The 22,024-nt window shown below is 47.3% G+C and overlaps 1 protein-coding gene across 1 annotated transcript in view; it reads left to right on the top strand.

The window, feature by feature from the left end:
* tnpo3 (transportin 3) overlaps positions 1–21,292 on the top strand; it is a 43,050-nt gene extending 21,758 nt beyond the window's left edge. Inside the window, exons 8-23 of the mRNA XM_049566697.1 lie at positions 4,382–4,528; positions 4,710–4,817; positions 5,162–5,253; positions 5,421–5,560; positions 5,934–6,125; positions 6,365–6,456; positions 6,624–6,700; positions 6,808–6,868; positions 7,048–7,188; positions 7,858–7,974; positions 9,358–9,452; positions 9,594–9,750; positions 10,048–10,215; positions 10,517–10,629; positions 15,335–15,418; positions 20,670–21,292. Of these exons, the coding sequence (XP_049422654.1) occupies positions 4,382–4,528; positions 4,710–4,817; positions 5,162–5,253; positions 5,421–5,560; positions 5,934–6,125; positions 6,365–6,456; positions 6,624–6,700; positions 6,808–6,868; positions 7,048–7,188; positions 7,858–7,974; positions 9,358–9,452; positions 9,594–9,750; positions 10,048–10,215; positions 10,517–10,629; positions 15,335–15,395 (1,761 nt within the window). The 3' untranslated portion in view covers positions 15,396–15,418; positions 20,670–21,292. The remainder of the gene's footprint in view (positions 1–4,381; positions 4,529–4,709; positions 4,818–5,161; positions 5,254–5,420; positions 5,561–5,933; positions 6,126–6,364; positions 6,457–6,623; positions 6,701–6,807; positions 6,869–7,047; positions 7,189–7,857; positions 7,975–9,357; positions 9,453–9,593; positions 9,751–10,047; positions 10,216–10,516; positions 10,630–15,334; positions 15,419–20,669) is intronic.
* Positions 21,293–22,024: the final 732 nt, after the last annotated feature.

Genomic DNA, 22,024 nt, shown 5'->3' on the forward strand with positions numbered 1-22,024 from the left:
ATAACCACTACACTCTCAGTACAGTTACAGTAATAACCACTACACCCTCAGTACAGTTACAGTAATAACCACTACACCTCAGTACAGTTACAGTAATAACCACCACACCCTCAGTACAGTCACAGTAATAACCACCACACCCTCAGTACAGTTACAGTAATAACCACCACACCCTCAGTACAGTTACAGTAATAACCACTACACCCTCAGTACAGTTACAGTAATAACCACCACACCCTCAGTACAGTCACAGTAATAACCACCACACCCTCAGTACAGTTACAGTAATAACCACTACACCCTCAGTACAGTTACAGTAATAACCACACACTCAGTACAGTCACAGTAATAACCACCACACCCTCAGTACAGTTACAGTAATAACCACCACACCCTCAGTACAGTTACAGTAATAACCACCACACTCTCAGTACAGTTACAGTAATAACCACCACACCCTCAGTACAGTTACAGTAATAACCACCACACCCTCAGTACAGTTACAGTAATAACCACCACACTTCAGTACAGTTACAGTAATAACCACCACACTCTCAGTACAGTTACAGTAATAACCACTACACTCTCAGTACAGTTACAGTAATAACCACTACACCCTCAGTACAGTTACAGTAATAACCACTACACCTCAGTACAGTTACAGTAATAACCACCACACTCTCAGTACAGTTACAGTAATAACCACCACACTCTCAGTACAGTTACAGTAATAACCACCACACTCTCAGTACAGTTACAGTAATAACCACCACACCCTCAGTACAGTTACAGTAATAACCACTACACCCTCAGTACAGTTACAGTAATAACCACCACACCCTCAGTACAGTTACAGTAATAACCACCACACCCTCAGTACAGTTATAGTAATAACCACCACACCCTCAGTACAGTTACAGTAATAACCACCACACTCTCAGTACAGTTACAGTAATAACCACCACACCCTCAGTACAGTCACAGTAATAACCACCACACCCTCAGTACAGTTACAGTAATAACCACCACACTCTCAGTACAGTTACAGTAATAACCACCACACCCTCAGTACAGTCACAGTAATAACCACCACACCCTCAGTACAGTTACAGTAATAACCACCACACCCTCAGTACAGTTACAGTAATAACCACCACACTCTCAGTACAGTTACAGTAATAACCACCACACCCTCAGTACAGTTACAGTAATAACCACCACACCCTCAGTAAAGTCACAGTAATAACCACCACACCATCAGTTAATTTACAGTAATAAACCCCACACTCTCAGTACAGTTACAGTAACAACCACCACACCCTCAGTACAGTCACAGTAATAACCACCACACCCTCAGTACAGTTACAGTAATAACCACCACACTCTCAGTACAGTCACAGTAATAACAACCACACCCTCAGTACAGTTACAGTAATAACCACCACACCCTCAGTACAGTTACAGTAATAACCACCACACGCTCAGTTACAGTAATAACCACCACACCCTCAGTACAGTTACAGTAATAACCACCACACTCTCAGTACAGTTACAGTAACAACCACCACACCCTCAGTACAGTCACAGTAATAACCACCACACCCTCAGTACAGTTACAGTAATAACCACACTCTCAGTACAGTCACAGTAATAACCACCACACCCTCAGTACAGTTACAGTAATAACCACCACACTCTCAGTACAGTTACAGTAATAACCACCACACCCTCAGTACAGTTACAGTAATAACCACCACACTCTCAGTACAGTCACAGTAATAACCACCACACCCTCAGTACAGTTACAGTAATAACCACCACACTCTCAGTACAGTTACAGTAATAACCACCACACTCTCAGTACAGTTACAGTAATAACCACCACACCCTCAGTACAGTTACAGTAATAACCACACTCTCAGTACAGTTACAGTAATAACCACCACACCCTCAGTACAGTTACAGTAATAACCACCACACCCTCAGTACAGTTACAGTAATAACCACCACACTCTCAGTACAGTTACAGTAACAACCACCACACCCTCAGTACAGTCACAGTAATAACCACCACACCCTCAGTACAGTTACAGTAATAACCACCACACCCTCAGTACAGTCACAGTAATAACCACCACACCCTCAGTACAGTTACAGTAATAACCACCACACTCTCAGTACAGTTACAGTAACAACCACCACACCCTCAGTACAGTTACAGTAATAACCACCACACTCTCAGTACAGTTACAGTAACAACCACCACACCCTCAGTACAGTCAACCACACCCTCAGTACAGTTACAGTAATAACCACCACACCCTCAGTACAGTTACAGTAATAACCACCACACCCTCAGTACAGTTACAGTAATAACCACCACACCCTCAGTACAGTCACAGTAATAATCACCACACCCTCAGTACAGTCACAGTAAAAACCACACTCTCAGTACAGTTACAGTAACAACCACACCCTCAGTACAGTCACAGTAATAACCACCACACCCTCAGTACAGTTACAGTAATAACCACCACACCCTCAGTACAGTCACAGTAATAACCACCACACCCTCAGTACAGTTACAGCAATAACCACCACACCCTCAGTACAGTCACAGTAATAACCACCACACCCTCAGTACAGTTACAGTAATAACCACCACACCCTCAGTACAGTTACAGTAACAACCACCACACCCTCAGTACAGTCACAGTAATAACCACCACACCCTCAGTACAGTTACAGTAATAACCACCACACCCTCAGTACAGTTACAGTAATAACCACCACACTCTCAGTACAGTCACAGTAATAACCACCACACCTCAGTACAGTTACAGTAATAACCACTACATCTCAGTACAGTTACAGTAATAACCACCACACCCTCAGTACAGTCACAGTAATAACCACCACACTCTCAGTACAGTTACAGTAATAACCACCACACCCTCAGTACAGTTACAGTAATAACCACTACATCTCAGTACAGTTACAGTAATAACCACTACACCCTCAGTACAGTCACAGTAATAACCACTACACCTCAGTACAGTTACAGTAATAACCACTACACCCTCAGTACAGTCACAGTAATAACCACCACACCCCCAGTACAGTCACAGTAATAACCACCACACTCTCAGTACAGTCACAGTAATAACCACCACACCCTCAGTACAGTCACAGTAATAACCACTACACCTCAGTACAGTTACAGTAATAACCACTACACCTCAGTACAGTTACAGTAATAACCACTACACCCTCAGTACAGTCACAGTAATAACCACTACACCCTCAGTACAGTCACAGTAATAACCACCACACCCCCAGTACAGTCACAGTAATAACCACCACACTCTCAGTACAGTTACAGTAATAATCACCACACCCTCAGTACAGTTACAGTAATAACCACCACACTCTCAGTACAGTTACAGTAATAACCACCACACTCTCAGTACAGTTACAGTAATAACCACTACACTCTCAGTACAGTTACAGTAATAACCACCACACTCTCAGTACAGTTACAGTAATAACCACTACACTCTCAGTACAGTTACAGTAATAACCACCACACTCTCAGTACAGTTACAGTAATAACCACCACACCCTCAGTACAGTTACAGTAATAACCACCACACCCTCAGTACAGTTACAGTAATAACCACTACACTCTCAGTACAGTTACAGTAATAACCACCACACCCTCAGTACAGTTACAGTAATAACCACTACACCTCAGTACAGTTACAGTAATAACCACCACACCCTCAGTACAGTTACAGTAATAACCACCACACTCTCAGTACAGTCACAGTAATAACCACCACACCCTCAGTACAGTTACAATAATAACCACCACACCCTCAGTACAGTCACAGTAATAACCACCACACTCTCAGTACAGTTACAGTAATAACCACCACACCCTCAGTGGGCCGGCTGTGGATCAGAGGTAGAGCAGGTCGTCACTAATCAGAGGACTGGGGGTTTGATCCCCGGCTCTTCCAGTCCGCATGTCAATGTATACTTGGGAAAGATAGTGAATCCTGAATTGCCCCCGATGGCTGTTCCATCAGTGTGTGAGTGTGTGTGAATGGTTTCTGAGGAGCAGGTGGCACCTTGTATGGTAGCCTCGGCCACCAGTGTGTGAATGTGTCAATGTGAATGTGTGTGTGATTGTGTGTTTGTGACTCAGGAGTGTAAAAGCGCATTGAGTGGTCAAGAACACTGGGAAGTTGCTACACAAGTGCAGTCTATTTTACCATAACAGTAATAACACTACACTGCCACACCTACGACAAGATCTCCCTGTGGGTTAGGGTGATAATCATTCTCTGTCTGTGTTCTGGTTCTTGTTCTGATCCAGGTCGTGGAGATCTCCTTTAACTTCTGGTACCGTCTTGGAGAACATCTGTATAAAATCAATGATGCAGCTCTTCACTCCATCTTCAGACCGTACATCCAGAGACTTCTGCACTGTTTGGCTCGACACTGTCAACTGGACCCAGACCATGTAAGTCACTTGATCCAGTCCACACAGAGCTACCTGTGACAGATAAAATCCACAACCTGAACTGTACTGATCGGAAAACACCATCAGACAAACACAATTCTGTTGGTTTGAGTTCAGTTGTAGTTAAAAACTGTTTCCTGTACGTCATCAGATTTAATATAAATGACTTTGGACTCAACAGGAGGGGATCCCTGAGGACACTGATGACTTTGGGGAGTTCAGGATGAGAGTATCTGACCTGGTTAAAGACGTCATTTTTCTTGTTGGATCCATGGAGTGTTTCTCTCAGGTACCTCAGATTAAATCCACAAGTTCTAAACAATGAAAGGCTTCTAATCTGTTTGGTGAACATGTTCTTCGTTACTGTACGTTAAATGTTTAAAGACGTTCTCTGTCCGTTGTCAGTTATATTCTACGTTAAAAGATGTTCTCTGTTGTCAGTTATATTCCGCGTTTAAAGACGTTCTCTGTCCATTGTCAGTTATATTCTACATTAAAAGATGTTCTCTGTTGTCAGTTATATTCCATGTTTAAAGACGTTCTCTGTCCGTTGTCAGTTATATTCTACGTTAAAAGATGTTCTCTGTTGTCAGTTGTATTTCACATTTAAAGACGTTCTCTGTCTGTTGTCAGTTATATTCTACGTTAAAAGAAGGGAGCCCTTCCTGGGAGGTGACAGAGGCTGTTCTTTTCATCATGGCTGCGATCGCTAAAAGTGTTGATCCGTGAGTATCTGAAGATTCACTTCATGTCAAACAGCTTCTTCCTTCAGAATGTAGGAACATGAGATATCAGTTTTCATCAGTCCTGACTTGAGAGAAAACAACCCGACCTGTCAGGAAAACCGTTTGTGAATAAATGTAAATTTAAATGGTTTGTGTTTATCTTTCAGAGAGAACAACCCAACGCTGTCGGAGGTTCTGCAGCAGGTGGTTCTACTTCCAGAGAGCGTCCATATGGCAGTTCGTTATACGAGCATCGAGCTGGTCGGAGAGATGAGCGAGGTTGTCGACAGAAACCCAAGATTCCTCGGTACGAATTAAAACTTCAATCTGCGCTGAAACAGGGCCGACATTTTACTGGTATCATACTGGTTTTATACTGGTAACCAGTGAAAAGAAACACGGCTGATACAACACTGGTATCATACTGGTATTATACAGGTATTAACTGGTATTATACTGGTAATATACTGTTGTCATACTGGTATTATACTGGTATTTTACTGGGGAGTTTTACATAGCAGTGATCAAACTGAGATGATAAAAACACTTAAAGGATCATCTGGAGATTGGAGACAGAAATCTGAGACGTCCATCATTTTTCTTGTAAATATTTTATTGATGCTCAGAGGTAAACATTTATTTTGTAAACCCTGACTGTGTGTATTTCCTTTTCCTGTCAGACCCAGTATTGAACTACCTGATGAAAGGCCTGAGGGAAAAACCTCTGGCGTCAGCAGCAGCCAAGGCGATCCACAACATCTGTTCGGTGTGCAGAGATCATATGGCTCAACACTTCCAGGGTCTGCTGGACATTGCTCGCGCCCTCGACTCCTTCGCCCTCTCCACCGAGGCCGCTGTAGGACTGCTGAAAGGTACTTGAGAACACCTTTGATCACAGTCGCATTCTGTTTGTTTACCTGTACAGGTACAGCTCTGGTCCTCAGGTCTGTCACTGAGATGTCACAGTCTGTTTGTTTACCTGTACAGGTACGGCTCTGGTACTCAGGTCTGTCACTGTGATGTCACAGTCTGTTCGTTTACCTGTACATGTACGGCTCTGGTCCTCAGGTCTGTCACTGTGATGTCACAGTCTGTTTGTTTACCTGTACAGGTACAGCTCTAGTCCTGGCTCGTCTTCCTCTGGAGAAGATTGCAGAATGTCTCAGTGATCTCTGTGCTGTTCAGGTCCTGGCTCTAAAAAAGGTCAGTCTATGTTTGACCTGTCTGTAACTCACATGTCTGTCCCCATCACCTGTGTGTCCCCCTCACCTGTCTGATACACTCACCTGTCTGGAGGACAAAATGATCGGAGTCTTTGAATAAAAACAAACATTCAAATTAAAACCAGAGTTTAAATTTTTGTCTTTCAGCTTTTGGCTGAAGAATCGACAAATGGTAAATCAGCTGATCCCACCGTCTGGCTCGACAGACTGGCTGTTATCTTCAGGTGAGTTTATCTGTTGATTTACCTGTAGTCAAATTTCAGGCTGTATTTGAATACATGAAGCAGTGGAAAGTAAACACACTGATGTTGTCTCTTTGTTTTTCTGTCAGACACACAAACCCCATTGTAGAGAATGGACAGACTCACCCCTGTCAGAAAGTCATTCAGGAGGTAAAACACCTGGACTCACCTGAGTTCACCTGAACTCATCTCATCTATCTGACTTTTTTCCTGGAAGGGTTCTTTGAATATTTTCACATGAAAAGTATTTTATTAACAAATAACCTTCATCATGTGACCTACCTGTAAGGTGCCATATGTTTTACATGTGTCATGTGACTCACCTGTAGATCTGGCCTGTACTGTCAGAGACTCTGAACACTCATCAGGCTGATAACAGGATCGTGGAGCGATGCTGTCGTTGTCTCAGGTTCGCTGTACGATGTGTCGGGAAAGGCTCCGCCTCCCTGCTGCAGCCACTCGTCACTCAGGTGAGACACATCTGGACAGGTTATGTTTCAGATGTTAAATTAAAAGGGTTAAAGAGAACGGTTTGGATTTCACGATCGATAACACAGCACACCATGTTAGTTTAACACCTGTTTACATGTTAGTTGGACATCTGTTCACATGTTAGTTAAACACCTGTTCACATCTTAGTTTAACTCCTGTTCACATTAGTTAAACACTTGTTCATATGTTAGTTAAACACCTGTTCACATGTTAGTTTAACACCTGTTCACGTTAGTTAAACACTTGTTCACATGTTAGTTAAACACCTGTTCACATGTTAGTTTAACACCTGTTCACGTTAGTTAAACACTTGTTCATATGTTAGTTAAACACCTGTTCACATGTTAGTTTAACATCTGTTCATGTTAGTTAAACACCTGTTCACGTTAGTTAAACACCTTTTCACATGTTAGTTAAACACCTGTTCACATGTTAGTTTAACATCTGTTCACATGTTAGTTTAACATCTGTTCACATGTTAGTTAAACACCTTTTCACATGTTAGTTAAACACCTTTTCACATGTTAGTTTAACATCTGTTCACATGTTAGTTAAACACCTGTTCACATGTTAGTTTAACATCTGTTCACATGTTAGTTGTGACACATGTTCACTGACTTCTCTGATTGGATGTTTGTTGTCTTCAGATGGTCAGCGTGTACCAGGTGTATCCACACTCCTGCTTCCTGTACCTGGGCAGCATTCTGGTAGACGAGTACGGCATGGAGGAGGGCTGCAGGCAGGGCCTGCTTGACATGTTACAGGTAAATACACACCTGTCGACCAGGTAAACACACCAGCACACCTGAAGACCAGGTAAACACACCTGTAGTCCAGGTAAACACACCTGTAGTCCAGGGAAACACACCAACACACCTGCAGATCAGGGCCCTATTTCAGAAAGCAGGATCAGTGAAACTCTGAGTTTGTTCAGCCTGAAATGAAACTCTGAGTTTTCCGTTTCACAAAGCCAGCTCAGTGTAACCCTGAGTCAGTTACTATGGCAACACACTCTGTGAAGCTAACCTGCTGAGTCACAGGTTTGCTTCATGTCAGCCTGAGGCTGAGCGTGTAGCAGGAAGTAGAAACATGGCGTGTCCTTTAGTGAATGAAGTGGTGGAGGTTGAGGCCCAGTGTATTCAGAGGCTGTTGTGTAAGGAGAAGGTGATTAGAGCCTGTTTGGATGCAGTTCTTTGGAATTCCTCTTTTTTAAGATTATTTTCGGGGCTTTTGTTGCCTTTAATGGCAAAACAGCATAACGTTGAGGGAGAGAGGGAACGACGCGCAGCGAGAGGCTGTAGGCTGGGTTTGAACCCGCGGCTGCTGCATCAGGCGCTGGGCTGGGCATCTGATCACGGGCGTCCGCTCCATCCACTAAGCTGCTGATGCTCCATTGCAAATACTTTAATAATGGATTGTGATTTATGTCCAGGGAAAACCACAACAAGGGTCCAAAGTCTTTTCAGAGCCAGAGACACTTTTCTTACGGGCCGACAAACCGCTGTCTCTCTGATGTGTTCAGTGTCTCTGATGTTATAAAGAAAAGAATCAAAGGACAATGCATAAAATGTGCTGTGATGATAATGTAAATCCAGGATGTGTAATATGTGATATATGTGGGTGGAACAGATTGTTAGATAAATGATAGAGTGTGAGGTCAAACAGTATCTTTCATATAGACACTCCTCCAGGGAGACATCCAAACAGGCTCTAATCACCTTCTCCTTACACAACAGCCTCTGAATACACTGGGCCTCAACCTCCACCACTTCATTCACTAAAGGACACGCCATGTTTCTACTTCCTGCTACACGCTCAGCCTCAGGCTGACATGAAGCAAACCTGTGACTCAGCAGGTTAGCTTCATGGAGTATGTTGCCATAGTAACTGACTCAGGGTTACACTGAGCTGGCTTTGTGAAACGGAAAACTCAGAGTTTCATTTCAGGCTGAACAAACTCAGAGTTTCACTGATCCTGCTTTCTGACACAGGGCCCAGGTGTATGAACCCTTGATAAAAGAATTTAGTTTCGACCCACTAACAAGACACATTTGTTCAGCTCAGAATCAGTCTGAGCTGCACTGATTCACTCTGACTGTTTGAGGCAGACTGATGATGATGATGATAATGACCTCCTCCTCCTCCAGGCTTTGTGTATGCCAACCTTCCAGTTGTTGGAGCAGCCGAATGGTCTGAGGAATCATCCTGACACTGTGGACGACCTGTTCAGACTGGCCACCAGGTGAGTCTGCAGGTTCACCTGAAAAGATCCAATGTCTACTGAGATTATGTTCAGTAAAGTCTCTGATATCTACCTGTACAACTACTTGTATAACTACCTGTATTTCTACATGATATCTTCATGGCTGTCTCTTGCGTTCAGGTTTGTCCAGAGGAGTCCCGTCACTTTACTCAGCAGCAGCATCATTGTTCACATCATCCAATGTGCCATTGCTGCAACCTCATTGGACCACCGGGACGCCAACTGCAGTGTCATGAAGTTTGTCCGAGACCTGATCCACACCGGAGTCGCCAATGATGTGAGTCAGCAGAAAGACACAGGGACATAAAGATGAAAACGTTTCTGATGACAAGGCTGTCTCTGACCTCTGACCCCTGTCCTCTGTCCTCTTCTATAACCGCTGTCTTCTTCTGTCCTCCGACCTTTGTCCTCCTCTGTTACATCCTCTGTCCTCTGTCCTCCGCTGTTACCTGTCGTGTGTCCTCTGTCGTCTTCTGTTACCTCTGACCTCTGTCCACTGTCCTCTGTTACCTCTGACCTCTGTCCACTGTCCTCTGTTACCTGTCGTGTGTCCTCTGACCTCTGTCCTCTGCAGCACGAGGAGGACTTTGAGGTGAGGAAGCAGCTGATTGGTCAGGCCATGGAGCAGCACGGTCAGCAGCTCGTCACTCAGCTGATGCACTCGTGTTGTTTCTGTCTGCCACCATACACGCTGCCCGACGTCGCGGAGGTGCTGTGGGAGGTCATGGTGTTCGACAGACCTGTGAGTATGAGGAGTAACACCTGCTCAGGTGTGTCACCTGCTGTCCCTCAGGTGTGTCACCTGCGGTCCCTCAGGTGTGTCACCTGCGGTTCCTCAGGTGTGTCACCTGTCCTTCAATTGTGTCACCTGCTGTCCCTCAGGTGTATCACCGGTCTCACAGGTGTGTCACCTGCTGTCCATCAGGTGTATCACCTGTCTCACAGGTGTGTCACCTGCGGTTCCTCAGGTGTGTCACTTGCTGTTCCTCGGGTGTGTCACCTGTTGTTCCTCAGGTGTGTTTACACTCTGTCTTCTGATCCAGACGTTCTGCCGCTGGTTAGAAAACGCTCTGAAGGGTTTACCGAAGGAGACGTCCGGAGGAGCCGTGACTGTCACCCACAAACAGCTGACGGATTTCCACAAACAGGTCACCAGGTGAGACTCCATCATCACTGTCAACACTGTTAAAACCATCATCACAGGTAACATGATCAACAACAGCAACATGAACATGGCAGTGAGGCGTTCAAGGACATGTGGAGCTGACCGTGCGGTGTTCAGGGACGTATAGAGCCAACAGTGAGGTGTTCAGGAACACATAGCACTGACAGTGAGGCGTTCAGGGATGCATAGAGCTGACAGAGAGGTGTTCAGGAATGCACAGAGCTGACAGTGAGGCTTTCAGGGACGCACAGAGCTGACAGTGAGGCATTCAGGAACATGCAGAGCTGACAGTGAGGAGTTCAGGGAAACAGAACTGACAGTGAGGCTTTCAGGGACGCACAGAGCTGACAGCAAAGCGCTCAGTGATGCATATAGCTGACAGTGAGGCTTTCAGGGACGCACAGAGCTGACAGTGAGGCATTCAGGGAAGCACAGAGTTGACAGAGAGGCAGTCAGGGACGCACGGAGCTGACAGTGAGGCTTTCAGGGACGCACAGAGCTGACAGTGAGGCATTCAGGGAAGCACAGAGCTGACAGTGAGGCATTCAGGGAAGCACAGAGCTGACAGAGAGGGATTCAGGGACGCACAGAGCTGACAGTGAGGTGTTCAGGGAAGCACAGAAGTTACAGTGAGGCGTTCAGGGACGCACAGAGCTGACAGTGAGGCATTCAGGGAAGCACGGAGCTGACAGTGAGGCATTCAGGGAAGCACAGAGCTGACAGAGAGGGATTCAGGGACGCACAGAGCTGACAGTGAGGTGTTCAGGGAAGCACAGAAGTTACAGTGAGGCGTTCAGGGATGCACAGAACTTACAGTGAGGCGTTCAGGGAAGCACAGCTGACAGTGAGGCGTTCAGGGAAGCACAGCTGACAGTGAGGCGTTCAGGGACACACAGAGCTGACAGTGAGGCGTTCAGGGATGCACAGAACTTACAGTGAGGCGTTCAGGGAAGCACAGCTGACAGTGAGGCGTTCAGGGAAGCACAGCTGACAGTGAGGCGTTCAGGGACACACAGAGCTGACAGTGAGGCGTTCAGGGATGCACAGAACTTACAGTGAGGCGTTCAGGGATGCACAGAACTTACAGTGAGGCGTTCAGGGAAGCACAGAGCTGACAGTGAGGCGTTCAGGGACGCACAGAGCTGACAGTGAGGCGTTCAGGGAAGCACAGAGTTGACAGAGAGGCAGTCAGGGACGCACAGAGCTGACAGTGAGGCTTTCAGGGATGTACAGAGCTGACAGAGAGGGATTCAGGGACGCACAGAGCTGACAGAGAGGCGTTCAGGGACGCACAGAGCTGACAGTGAGGCTTTCAGGGATGTACAGAGCTGACAGAGAGGGATTCAGGGACGCACAGAGCTGACAGAGAGGTGTTCAGGGACGCACAGAGCTGACAGAGAGGTGTTCAGGGATGCACAGAGCTGACAGTGAGGCATTCAGGGAAGCACAGAGCTGACAGAGAGGTGTTCAGGGATGTACAGAGCTGACAGAGAGGTGTTCAGGGATGTACAGAGCTGACAGAGAGGGATTCAGGGACGCACAGAGCTGACAGAGAGGTGTTCAGGGATGTACAGAGCTGACAGAGAGGTGTTCAGGGACGCACAGAGCTGACAGAGAGGTGTTCAGGGATGTACAGAGCTGACAGAGAGGGATTCAGGGACGCACAGAGCTGACAGAGAGGTGTTCAGGGACGCACAGAGCTGACAGAGAGGTGTTCAGGGATGCACAGAGCTGACAGAGAGGGATTCAGGGACGCACAGAGCTGACAGTGAGGTGTTCAGGGAAGCACAGAAGTTACAGTGAGGCGTTCAGGGACGCACAGAGCTGACAGTGAGGCATTCAGGGAAGCACGGAGCTGACAGTGAGGCATTCAGGGAAGCACAGAGCTGACAGAGAGGCATTCAGGGAAGCACAGAACTTACAGTGAGGCGTTCAGGGATGCACAGAACTTACAGAGAGGGATTCAGGGACACACAGAGCTGACAGTGAGGTGTTCAGGGATGCACAGAACTTACAGTGAGGCGTTCAGGGATGCACAGAACTTACAGTGAGGCGTTCAGGGAAGCACAGAGCTGACAGTGAGGCGTTCAGGGAAGCACAGAGTTGACAGAGAGGCAGTCAGGGACGCACAGAGCTGACAGTGAGGCTTTCAGGGATGTACAGAGCTGACAGAGAGGGATTCAGGGACGCACAGAGCTGACAGAGAGGTGTTCAGGGACGCACAGAGCTGACAGAGAGGTGTTTAGGGACGCACAGAGCTGACAGAGAGGTGTTCATAGACCCACAGAGCTGACAGTGAGGTGTTCATAGACCCACAGAGCTGACAGTGAGGTGTTCAGGGAAACAGAACTGACAGTGAGGCTTTCAGGGACGCACAGAGCTGACAGCAAAGCGCTCAGTGATGCATAGAGCTGACAGTGAGGCTTTCAGGGACGCACAGAGCTGACAGTGAGGCATTCAGGGAAGCACAGAGTTGACAGAGAGGCAGTCAGGGACGCACGGAGCTGACAGTGAGGTGTTCAGGGAAGCACAGAAGTTACAGTGAGGCATTCAGGGATGCACAGAACTTACAGTGAGGCGTTCAGGAACACACAGAGCTGACAGTGAGGAGTTCAGGGAAACAGAACTGACAGTGAGGCTTTCAGGGACGCACAGAGCTGACAGCAAAGCGCTCAGTGATGCATATAGCTGACAGTGAGGCTTTCAGGGACGCACAGAACTTACAGTGAGGCGTTCAGGGAAGCACAGAGCTGACAGTGAGGCGTTCAGGGACGCACAGAGCTGACAGTGAGGCGTTCAGGGAAGCACAGAGTTGACAGAGAGGCAGTCAGGGACGCACAGAGCTGACAGTGAGGCTTTCAGGGATGTACAGAGCTGACAGTGAGGCTTTCAGGGACGCACAGAGCTGACAGCAAAGCGCTCAGTGATGCATATAGCTGACAGTGAGGCTTTCAGGGACGCACAGAGCTGACAGTGAGGCTTTCAGGGATGTACAGAGCTGACAGAGAGGGATTCAGGGACGCACGGAGCTGACAGTGAGGCTTTCAGGGAAGCACAGAAGTTACAGTGAGGCGTTCAGGGATGCACAGAACTTACAGTGAGGCATTCAGGGAAGCACAGAGCTGACAGTGAGGCGTTCAGGGACACACAGAGTTGACAGTGAGGTGTTCAGGGATGCACAGAACTTACAGTGAGGCGTTCAGGGATGCACAGAACTTACAGTGAGGCGTTCAGGGAAGCACAGAGCTGACAGTGAGGCGTTCAGGGAAGCACAGAGCTGACAGTGAGGCGTTCAGGGAAGCACAGAGTTGACAGAGAGGCAGTCAGGGACGCACGGAGCTGACAGTGAGGCTTTCAGGGATGTACAGAGCTGACAGAGAGGGATTCAGGGACGCACAGAGCTGACAGTGAGGCTTTCAGGGATGTACAGAGCTGACAGAGAGGGATTCAGGGACGCACAGAGCTGACAGTGAGGCGTTCAGGGACGCACAGAGCTGACAGTGAGGCTTTCAGGGATGTACAGAGCTGACAGAGAGGGATTCAGGGACGCGCAGAGCTGACAGAGAGGTGTTCAGGGACGCACAGAGCTGACAGTGAGGCGTTCAGGGACACATAGAACTGACAGTGAGATATTCAGGGACGCACAGAGCTGACAGTGAGGCGTTCAGGGACACATAGTGCTGACAGTGAGGCGTTCAGGGATGCACAGAGCTGACAGTGAGGGGTTCAGGGATGCAAAGAGTTGACAGTGAGGCTTTCATAGACCCATAGAGCTGACAATGAGGCATTCAGGGACACACAGAACTGACAGTGAGGCGTTCAGGGACGCACAGAGCTGACAGTAAAGCGTTCAGGGACGCATAGAGCTGACAGTAAAGCGTTCAGGGACACACACAGCTGACAGTGAGGCATTCAGGGACGCATAGAGCTGGCAGTGAATTCTTTAGGGAGGCATAGACCTGGCAGAGAGGCATTCAGGGACGTGTGGAGCTGACAGTGAGGTGTTCTTTGACATGAGGCATTCAGGGACGCACAGAGCTGACAGTAAAGCGTTCAGGGACGCATAGAGCTGGCAGTGAATTGTTTAGGGAGGCATAGAGCTGGCAGAGAGGCGTTCAGGGACGTGTGGAGCTGACAGTGAGGTGTTCTTTGACATGAGGCATTCAGGGACATGTTGGCATTATGGGATGATTTGTAATAGCTGCCCGAGGCGTCTGATGGGTTTTTGTTCAGACTCGATCTAAATTTGGAATGTAGAAAAACTGGCATCCTCACTGTGAGTTAAGACACGTCCGACCACACCTGAGCTCTGAGTGTACCTGAACTTAGTAGGGTTACAGCTTCAGAGTGAACACCTGGATAGGTGTGAAAGGTTTTACACATGTTGGAGTTTAAACTGACAAGTTAAATGTTTCAGCCATCTATAGGTTAGGTTAGGTTTTATTGTCCCCAAGGGGAAATTCTTTTCCACAGCACTGTACTTGTTGGACTCAGCATGATAAACAATGACACACAAACACCGACACCATCAGAACACATCACACTGGTGAGCAGCACACAAAAAGCAACAACATACAGCTTATAAACATGATCCAATCAACGGGGTCTGTATAACCATGGTAACAATGTCTCTCACATCAAAGAAGAGAACGGTCACAATAACGTAACGTAATGTGTGTCTTCTTCATCTCTTCAGTGCTGAGGAGTGTAAACAGGTGTGTTGGGCCATCAGAGAGTTCACCAGACTGTTCCGATAGCTGCAACCTTCACACCACACCAGGTAACTGTTCACACAACACAAGGTAACTATTCACACCACACCATGTACACGTATCATTGGTTCAATACTGACCCCTCCCTGTGTGAATGTTTACCTGTGGCCGAGTCACTGGTGTGTGAATGTCTACTTGTCGCTGTGTAACTGGTGTGTGAATGTCTACTTGTTGCTATGTCACTGGTATGTGAATGTTTACCTGTGGCTGGGTCACTGGTGTGTGAATGTTTACCTGTAATTCTTACCTGCTGATAGATTTTAAACATGAAGCTAGAGACCACCTGGCTCCACCTCTCCACACTGACCATTTGCCTGCTGGGTAAATCTGATTGGTCTATACGCCTCAGACTCCAAACAGAAACCAGCACACCTTCAGATTCCTGAATCTTGTCCCACCCACGCTGCACACTCCGCAACTGTAAACACAAATCTGTTTATAGAGACCAGCAGTAAGGGAACATGACGTGCAGTGAAGACGAGCATGGTGTGAACATGACGCGTAGTGAAGATGAGCATTGTGCAAACGTGACACGTAGTGAAGACGAGCATGGTGTGAACATGACGCGTAGTGAAGATGAGCATTGTGCAAACGTGACACGTAGTGAAGACGAGCGTGGTGTGAACATGACGCGTAGTGAAGATGAGCATTGTGCAAATGTGACACGTAGTGAAGACGAGCATGGTGTGAACATGACACGTAGTGAAGATGAGCATTGTGCAAATGTGACACGTAGTGAAGACGAGCATGGTGTGAACATGACGCGTAGTGAAGATGAGCATTGTGCAAACGTGACACGTAGTGAAGATGAGCATGGTGTGAACATGACGCGTAGTGAAGATGAGCATTGTGCAAATGTGACACGTAGTGAAGACGAGCATGGTGTGAACATGACGCGTAGTGAAGATGAGCATTGTGCAAACGTGACACGTAGTGAAGATGAGCATGGTGTGAACATGACACGTAGTGAAGATGAGCATTGTGCAAACGTGACTGAGTGAAGGCGGCGTGTGAACATGACGTGTATTGAAGATGAGCATTGTGCAAATGTGACACGTAGTGAAAACGAGCATGGTGTGAACATGACGCGTAGTGAAGATGAGCATTGTGCAAATGTGACATGTAATGAAGACGAGCATGGTGTGAACATGACGCGTAGTGAAGATGAGCATTGTGCAAACGTGACACGTAGTGAAGATGAGCATGGTGTGAACATGACACGTAGTGAAGATGAGCATTGTGCAAACGTGACACGTAGTGAAGATGAGCATGGTGTGAACATGACACGTAGTGAAGATGAGCATTGTGCAAACGTGACACGTAGTGAAGATGAGCATGGTGTGAACATGACGCGTAGTGAAGATGAGCATTGTGCAAACGTGACACGTAGTGAAGACGAGCGTGGTGTGAACATGACGCGTATTGAAGATGAGCAGTGTGCAAACGTGACACGTAGTGAAGACGAGCGTGGTGTGAACATGACGCGTATTGAAGATGAGCATTGTGCAAACGTGACGTAGTGAAGACGAGCGTGGTGTGAACATGACGCGTATTGAAGATGAGCATTGTGCAAACGTGACACGTAGTGAAGACGAGCATTGTGCAAATGTGACACGTAGTGAAAACGAGCATGGTGTGAACATGACATGTAGTGAAGACGAGCATGGTGTGAACATGACGCGTAGTGAAGATGAGCAGTGTGCAAACGTGACACGTAGTGAAGACGAGCATGGTGTGGAACATGACGCGTAGTGAAGATGAGCAGTGTGCAAACGTGACACGTAGTGAAGACGAGCATGGTGTGAACATGACGTGTAGTGAAGACGAGCATTGTGCAAATGTGACACGTAGTGAAAACGAGCATGGTGTGAACATGACGCGTAGTGAAGATGAGCATTGTGCAAATGTGACACGTAGTGAAGACGAGCATTGTGCAAACGTGACACGTAGTGAAGAGGAGCATGGTGTGAACATGACGCGTAGTGAAGATGAGCATTGTGCAAACGTGACACGTAGTGAAGACGAGCATTGTGCAAACGTGACACGTAGTGAAGACGAGCAGTGTGTGAACATGACGCGTAGTGAAGATGAGCATTGTGCAAACGTGACACGTAGTGAAGACGAGCATTGTGCAAACGTGACACGTAGTGAAGACGAGCATGGTGTGAACATGACGCGTAGTGAAGATGAGCAGTGTGCAAACGTGACACGTAGTGAAGACGAGCATGGTGTGAACATGACGCGTAGTGAAGATGAGCATTGTGCAAACGTGACACGTAGTGAAGACGAGCATGGTGTGAACATGACGCGTAGTGAAGATGAGCATTGTGCAAATGTGACACGTAGTGAAGACGAGCATGGTGTGAACATGACGCGTAGTGAAGATGAGCATTGTGCAAATGTGACACGTAGTGAAGACGAGCATGGTGTGAACATGACGCGTAGTGAAGATGAGCATTGTGCAAACGTGACACGTAGTGAAGATGAGCATGGTGAACATGACGCGTAGTGAAGATGAGCATTGTGCAAGCGTGACCGTAGTGAAGCGAGCAGTGTGAACATGAGATGAGCATTGTGCAAACGTGACCGCGTAGTGAAGAAGAGCATTGTGCAAACGTGACACGTAGTGAAGACGAGCATTGTGCAAACGTGACACGTAGTGAAGATGAGCATTGTGCAAACGTGACACGTAGTGAAGACGAGCATTGTGCAAACGTGACACGTAGTGAAGACGAGCATGGTGTGAACATGATGCGTAGTGAAGATGAGCATTGTGCAAACGTGACATGTAATGAAGACGAGCATGGTGTGAACATGACGTGTAGTGAAGACGAGCATTGTGCAAACGTGACACGTAGTGAAGACGAGCAGTGTGCAAACGTGACGCGTAGTGAAGATGAGCATTGTGCAAACGTGACATGTAATGAAGACGAGCGTGGTGTGAACATGACGTGTATTGAAGATGAGCATTGTGCAAACGTGACACGTGAAGACGAGCGTGGTGTGAACATGACGTGTATTAAAGATGAGCATTGTGCAAACGTGACACGTAGTGAAGACGAGCATGGTGTGAACATGACGCGTAGTGAAGACGAGCATTGTGCAAATGTGACACGTAGTGAAGACGAGCGTGGTGTGAACATGACGTGTATTAAAGATGAGCATTGTGCAAACGTGACACGTAGTGAAGACGAGCATGGTGTGAACATGACGCGTAGTGAAGACGAGCATTGTGCAAACGTGACACGTAGTGAAGACGAGCATGGTGTGAACATGACGCGTAGTGAAGATGAGCATTGTGCAAACGTGACACGTAGTGAAGACGAGCAGTGTGCAAACGTGACGCGTAGTGAAGATGAGCATTGTGCAAACGTGACATGTATTGAAGATGAGCATGGTGTGAACATTACACGTAGTGAAGACGAGCATTGTGCAAACGTGACACGTAGTGAAGACGAGCGTGGTGTGAACATGACGTGTAGTGAAGATGAGCATTGTGCAAACGTGACATGTAGTGAAGACGAGCATTGTGCAAACGTGACACGTAGTGAAGATGAGCATGGTGCAAACGTGACACGTAGTGAAGACGAGCATGGTGTGAACATGACGTGTAGTGAAGAAGAGCATTGTGCAAACGTGACACGTAGTGAAGACGAGCATTGTGCAAACGTGACACGTAGTGAAGACGAGCATTGTGCAAACGTGACACGTAGTGAAGACGAGCATGGTGTGAACATGACGCGTAGTGAAGACGAGCATTGTGCAAACGTGACACGTAGTGAAGATGAGCATGGTGTGAACATGACGTGTAGTGAAGACGAGCAATGTGTGAACATGACGTGTAGTGAAGATGAGCAGTGTGCAAACGTGACACGTAGTGAAGACGAGCATGGTGTGAACATGACGTGTAGTGAAGACGAGCATTGTGTGAACATGACGCGAAGTGAAGACGAGCATTGTGCAAACGTGACACGTAGTGAAGATGAGCATGGTGCAAACGTGACACGTAGTGAAGACGATCAGTGTGCAAACGTGACACGTAGTGAAGATGAGCAGTGTGCAAATGTGACACGTAGTGAAGATGAGCATTGTGCGAACGTGACACGTAGTGAAGACGAGCATGGTGTGAACATGACGCGTATTGAAGATGAGCATTGTGCAAACGTGACACGTAGTGAAGACGAGCGTGGTGTGAACATGACGCGTAGTGAAGATGAGCATTGTGCAAACGTGACACGTAGTGAAGACGAGCGTGGTGTGAACATGACGCGTAGTGAAGACGAACATTGTGTGAACATGACACGTAGTGAAGACGAGCATTGTGCAAACGTGACACGTAGTGAAGATGAGCATGGTGCAAACGTGACACGTAGTGAAGACGATCAGTGTGCAAACGTGACACGTAGTGAAGACGAGCATGGTGTGAACATGACGTGTAGTGAAGACGAGCATTGTGTGAACATGACGTGTAGTGAAGATGAGCAGTGTGCAAACGTGACACGTAGTGAAGACGAGCATGGTGTGAACATGACGTGTAGTGAAGACGAGCATTGTGTGAACATGACGCGAAGTGAAGACGAGCATTGTGCAAACGTGACACGTAGTGAAGATGAGCATGGTGCAAACGTGACACGTAGTGAAGACGATCAGTGTGCAAACGTGACACGTAGTGAAGATGAGCAGTGTGCAAATGTGACACGTAGTGAAGATGAGCATTGTGCGAACGTGACACGTAGTGAAGACGATCAGTGTGCAAACGTGACACGTAGTGAAGATGAGCAGTGTGCAAATGTGACACGTAGTGAAGATGAGCATTGTGTGAACATGACGCGTAGTGAAGACGAACATTGTGTGAACATGACGCGTAGTGAAGACGAGCATTGTGCAAACGTGACACGTAGTGAAGACGAGCATGGTGTGCGAACATGATGCGTAGTGAAGATGAGCATGGTGCAAACGTGACACGTAGTGAAGACGAGCATGGTGTGCGAACATGATGCGTAGTGAAGATGAGCATGGTGCAAACGTGACACGTAGTGAAGACGAGCATGGTGTGCGAACATGATGCATAGTGAAGATGAGCATGGTGCAAACGTGACACGTAGTGAAGACGAGCAGTGTGCGAACATGATGCGTAGGGTAGACCAGCAGCAGGTGAACATGACGAGTGGTGAAAACAAGCAGCGTGTGAACGTGACTTTGATCTGATTGGTCAGATCCTCAGTGTGTGACATCATCATGTGTTCTCTTCTTCTGCAGGTTAAATCTTTTGTTGACCAACTTTCAGAGGTGACGGCAAAAAGCTGTGACGGCGGACGAGGATCCAAAGGGACGAGGTGACGATGATGATGATGATGATGAAGGTGGGGGCGGGACTTTGAATGTGACGCGGGACGAATCGCTCTGAAGGACTGACAGAGTGAGGACTGATTGGACAGACTGAGTCCTCTAGCCCGACCCCCGACCACACCTGACCTCACCTGCAGCAGGTGTCAGGTGGGCGGGGTCGGGTCCGGCCGGTGGGCGGAGTCAGAAGTGAACTGATCTTCATCAGTAACCAATCGTAGGACGCGCCTGGCCAACAGTTTTTAAGAGAAGATTTATTTTTGGGACTTTGGTCGTGATGTTTTTTGTCCGTGCCAAATGAAGAGCCAGAAGATTTCCCATGATGCTCTTGGCTGAGCGGCGGCCCGTAGAGGCGGCATGCTGGAGGATTTGGCGTCACCTTTGACCTTTTTAACTTTGGTTGACTTTTAGTTGTTTTTCCACAAAGTGAGACAGAGTGAACTCTGGGTAATGAGACAGAGGGACTGACACCATGACATCATCGGTGATGTAGCCTTGTTGTAAACAATAAAAACAAAAACAACTGAAACAACAAACACGTGTGTACGCGTCAATGTGTTAATGTGTGTGTGTGTGTGTGTGTGTGTGTGGTAGAGGAGGAGCTGTGAGGGTTCCTGTCAGTTGTCTCACCTTTGTTTCCAGGTGAGTTTCTGAGGCTGACGTTATGACATCACACCTTTACTCCGCCTTTACATGTTCATACAGGACCAAATAATAACATCATATGTGGCTCCAGTGTGCGATGTCAGCATGATGACAGCTGTTCTGCGTTGTCCTCTGAACATGTCCTCACTGTCCTCTGAACATGTCCTCACTGTCCTCTGTACATGCCCTCTGAACATGCCCTCTGTACATGTCCTCTGAACATGTCCTCACTGTCCTCTGAACATGCCCTCTGAACATGTCCTCACTGTCCTCTGAACATGCCCTCTGAACATGTCCTCTGAACATGTCCTCACTGTCCTCTGAACATGCCCTCTGAACATGTCCTCACTGTCCTCTGAACATGCCCTCTGAACATGCCCTCTGTACATGTCCTCTGAACATGTCCTCACTGTCCTCTGTACATGCCCTCTGAACATGCCCTCTGTACATGTCCTCTGAACATGCCCTCTGAACATGTCCTCTGAACATGCCCTCTGAACATGCCCTCTGTACATGTCCTCTGAACATGTCCTCACTGTCCTCTGAACATGCCCTCACTGTCCTCTGTACATGCCCTCTGAACATGCCCTCTGTACATGTCCTCTGAACATGTCCTCACTGTC

The sequence above is a fragment of the Epinephelus fuscoguttatus genome, linkage group LG22 (genome assembly GCF_011397635.1).
Source record: "Epinephelus fuscoguttatus linkage group LG22, E.fuscoguttatus.final_Chr_v1".
Taxonomy (NCBI): domain Eukaryota; kingdom Metazoa; phylum Chordata; class Actinopteri; order Perciformes; family Serranidae; genus Epinephelus; species Epinephelus fuscoguttatus.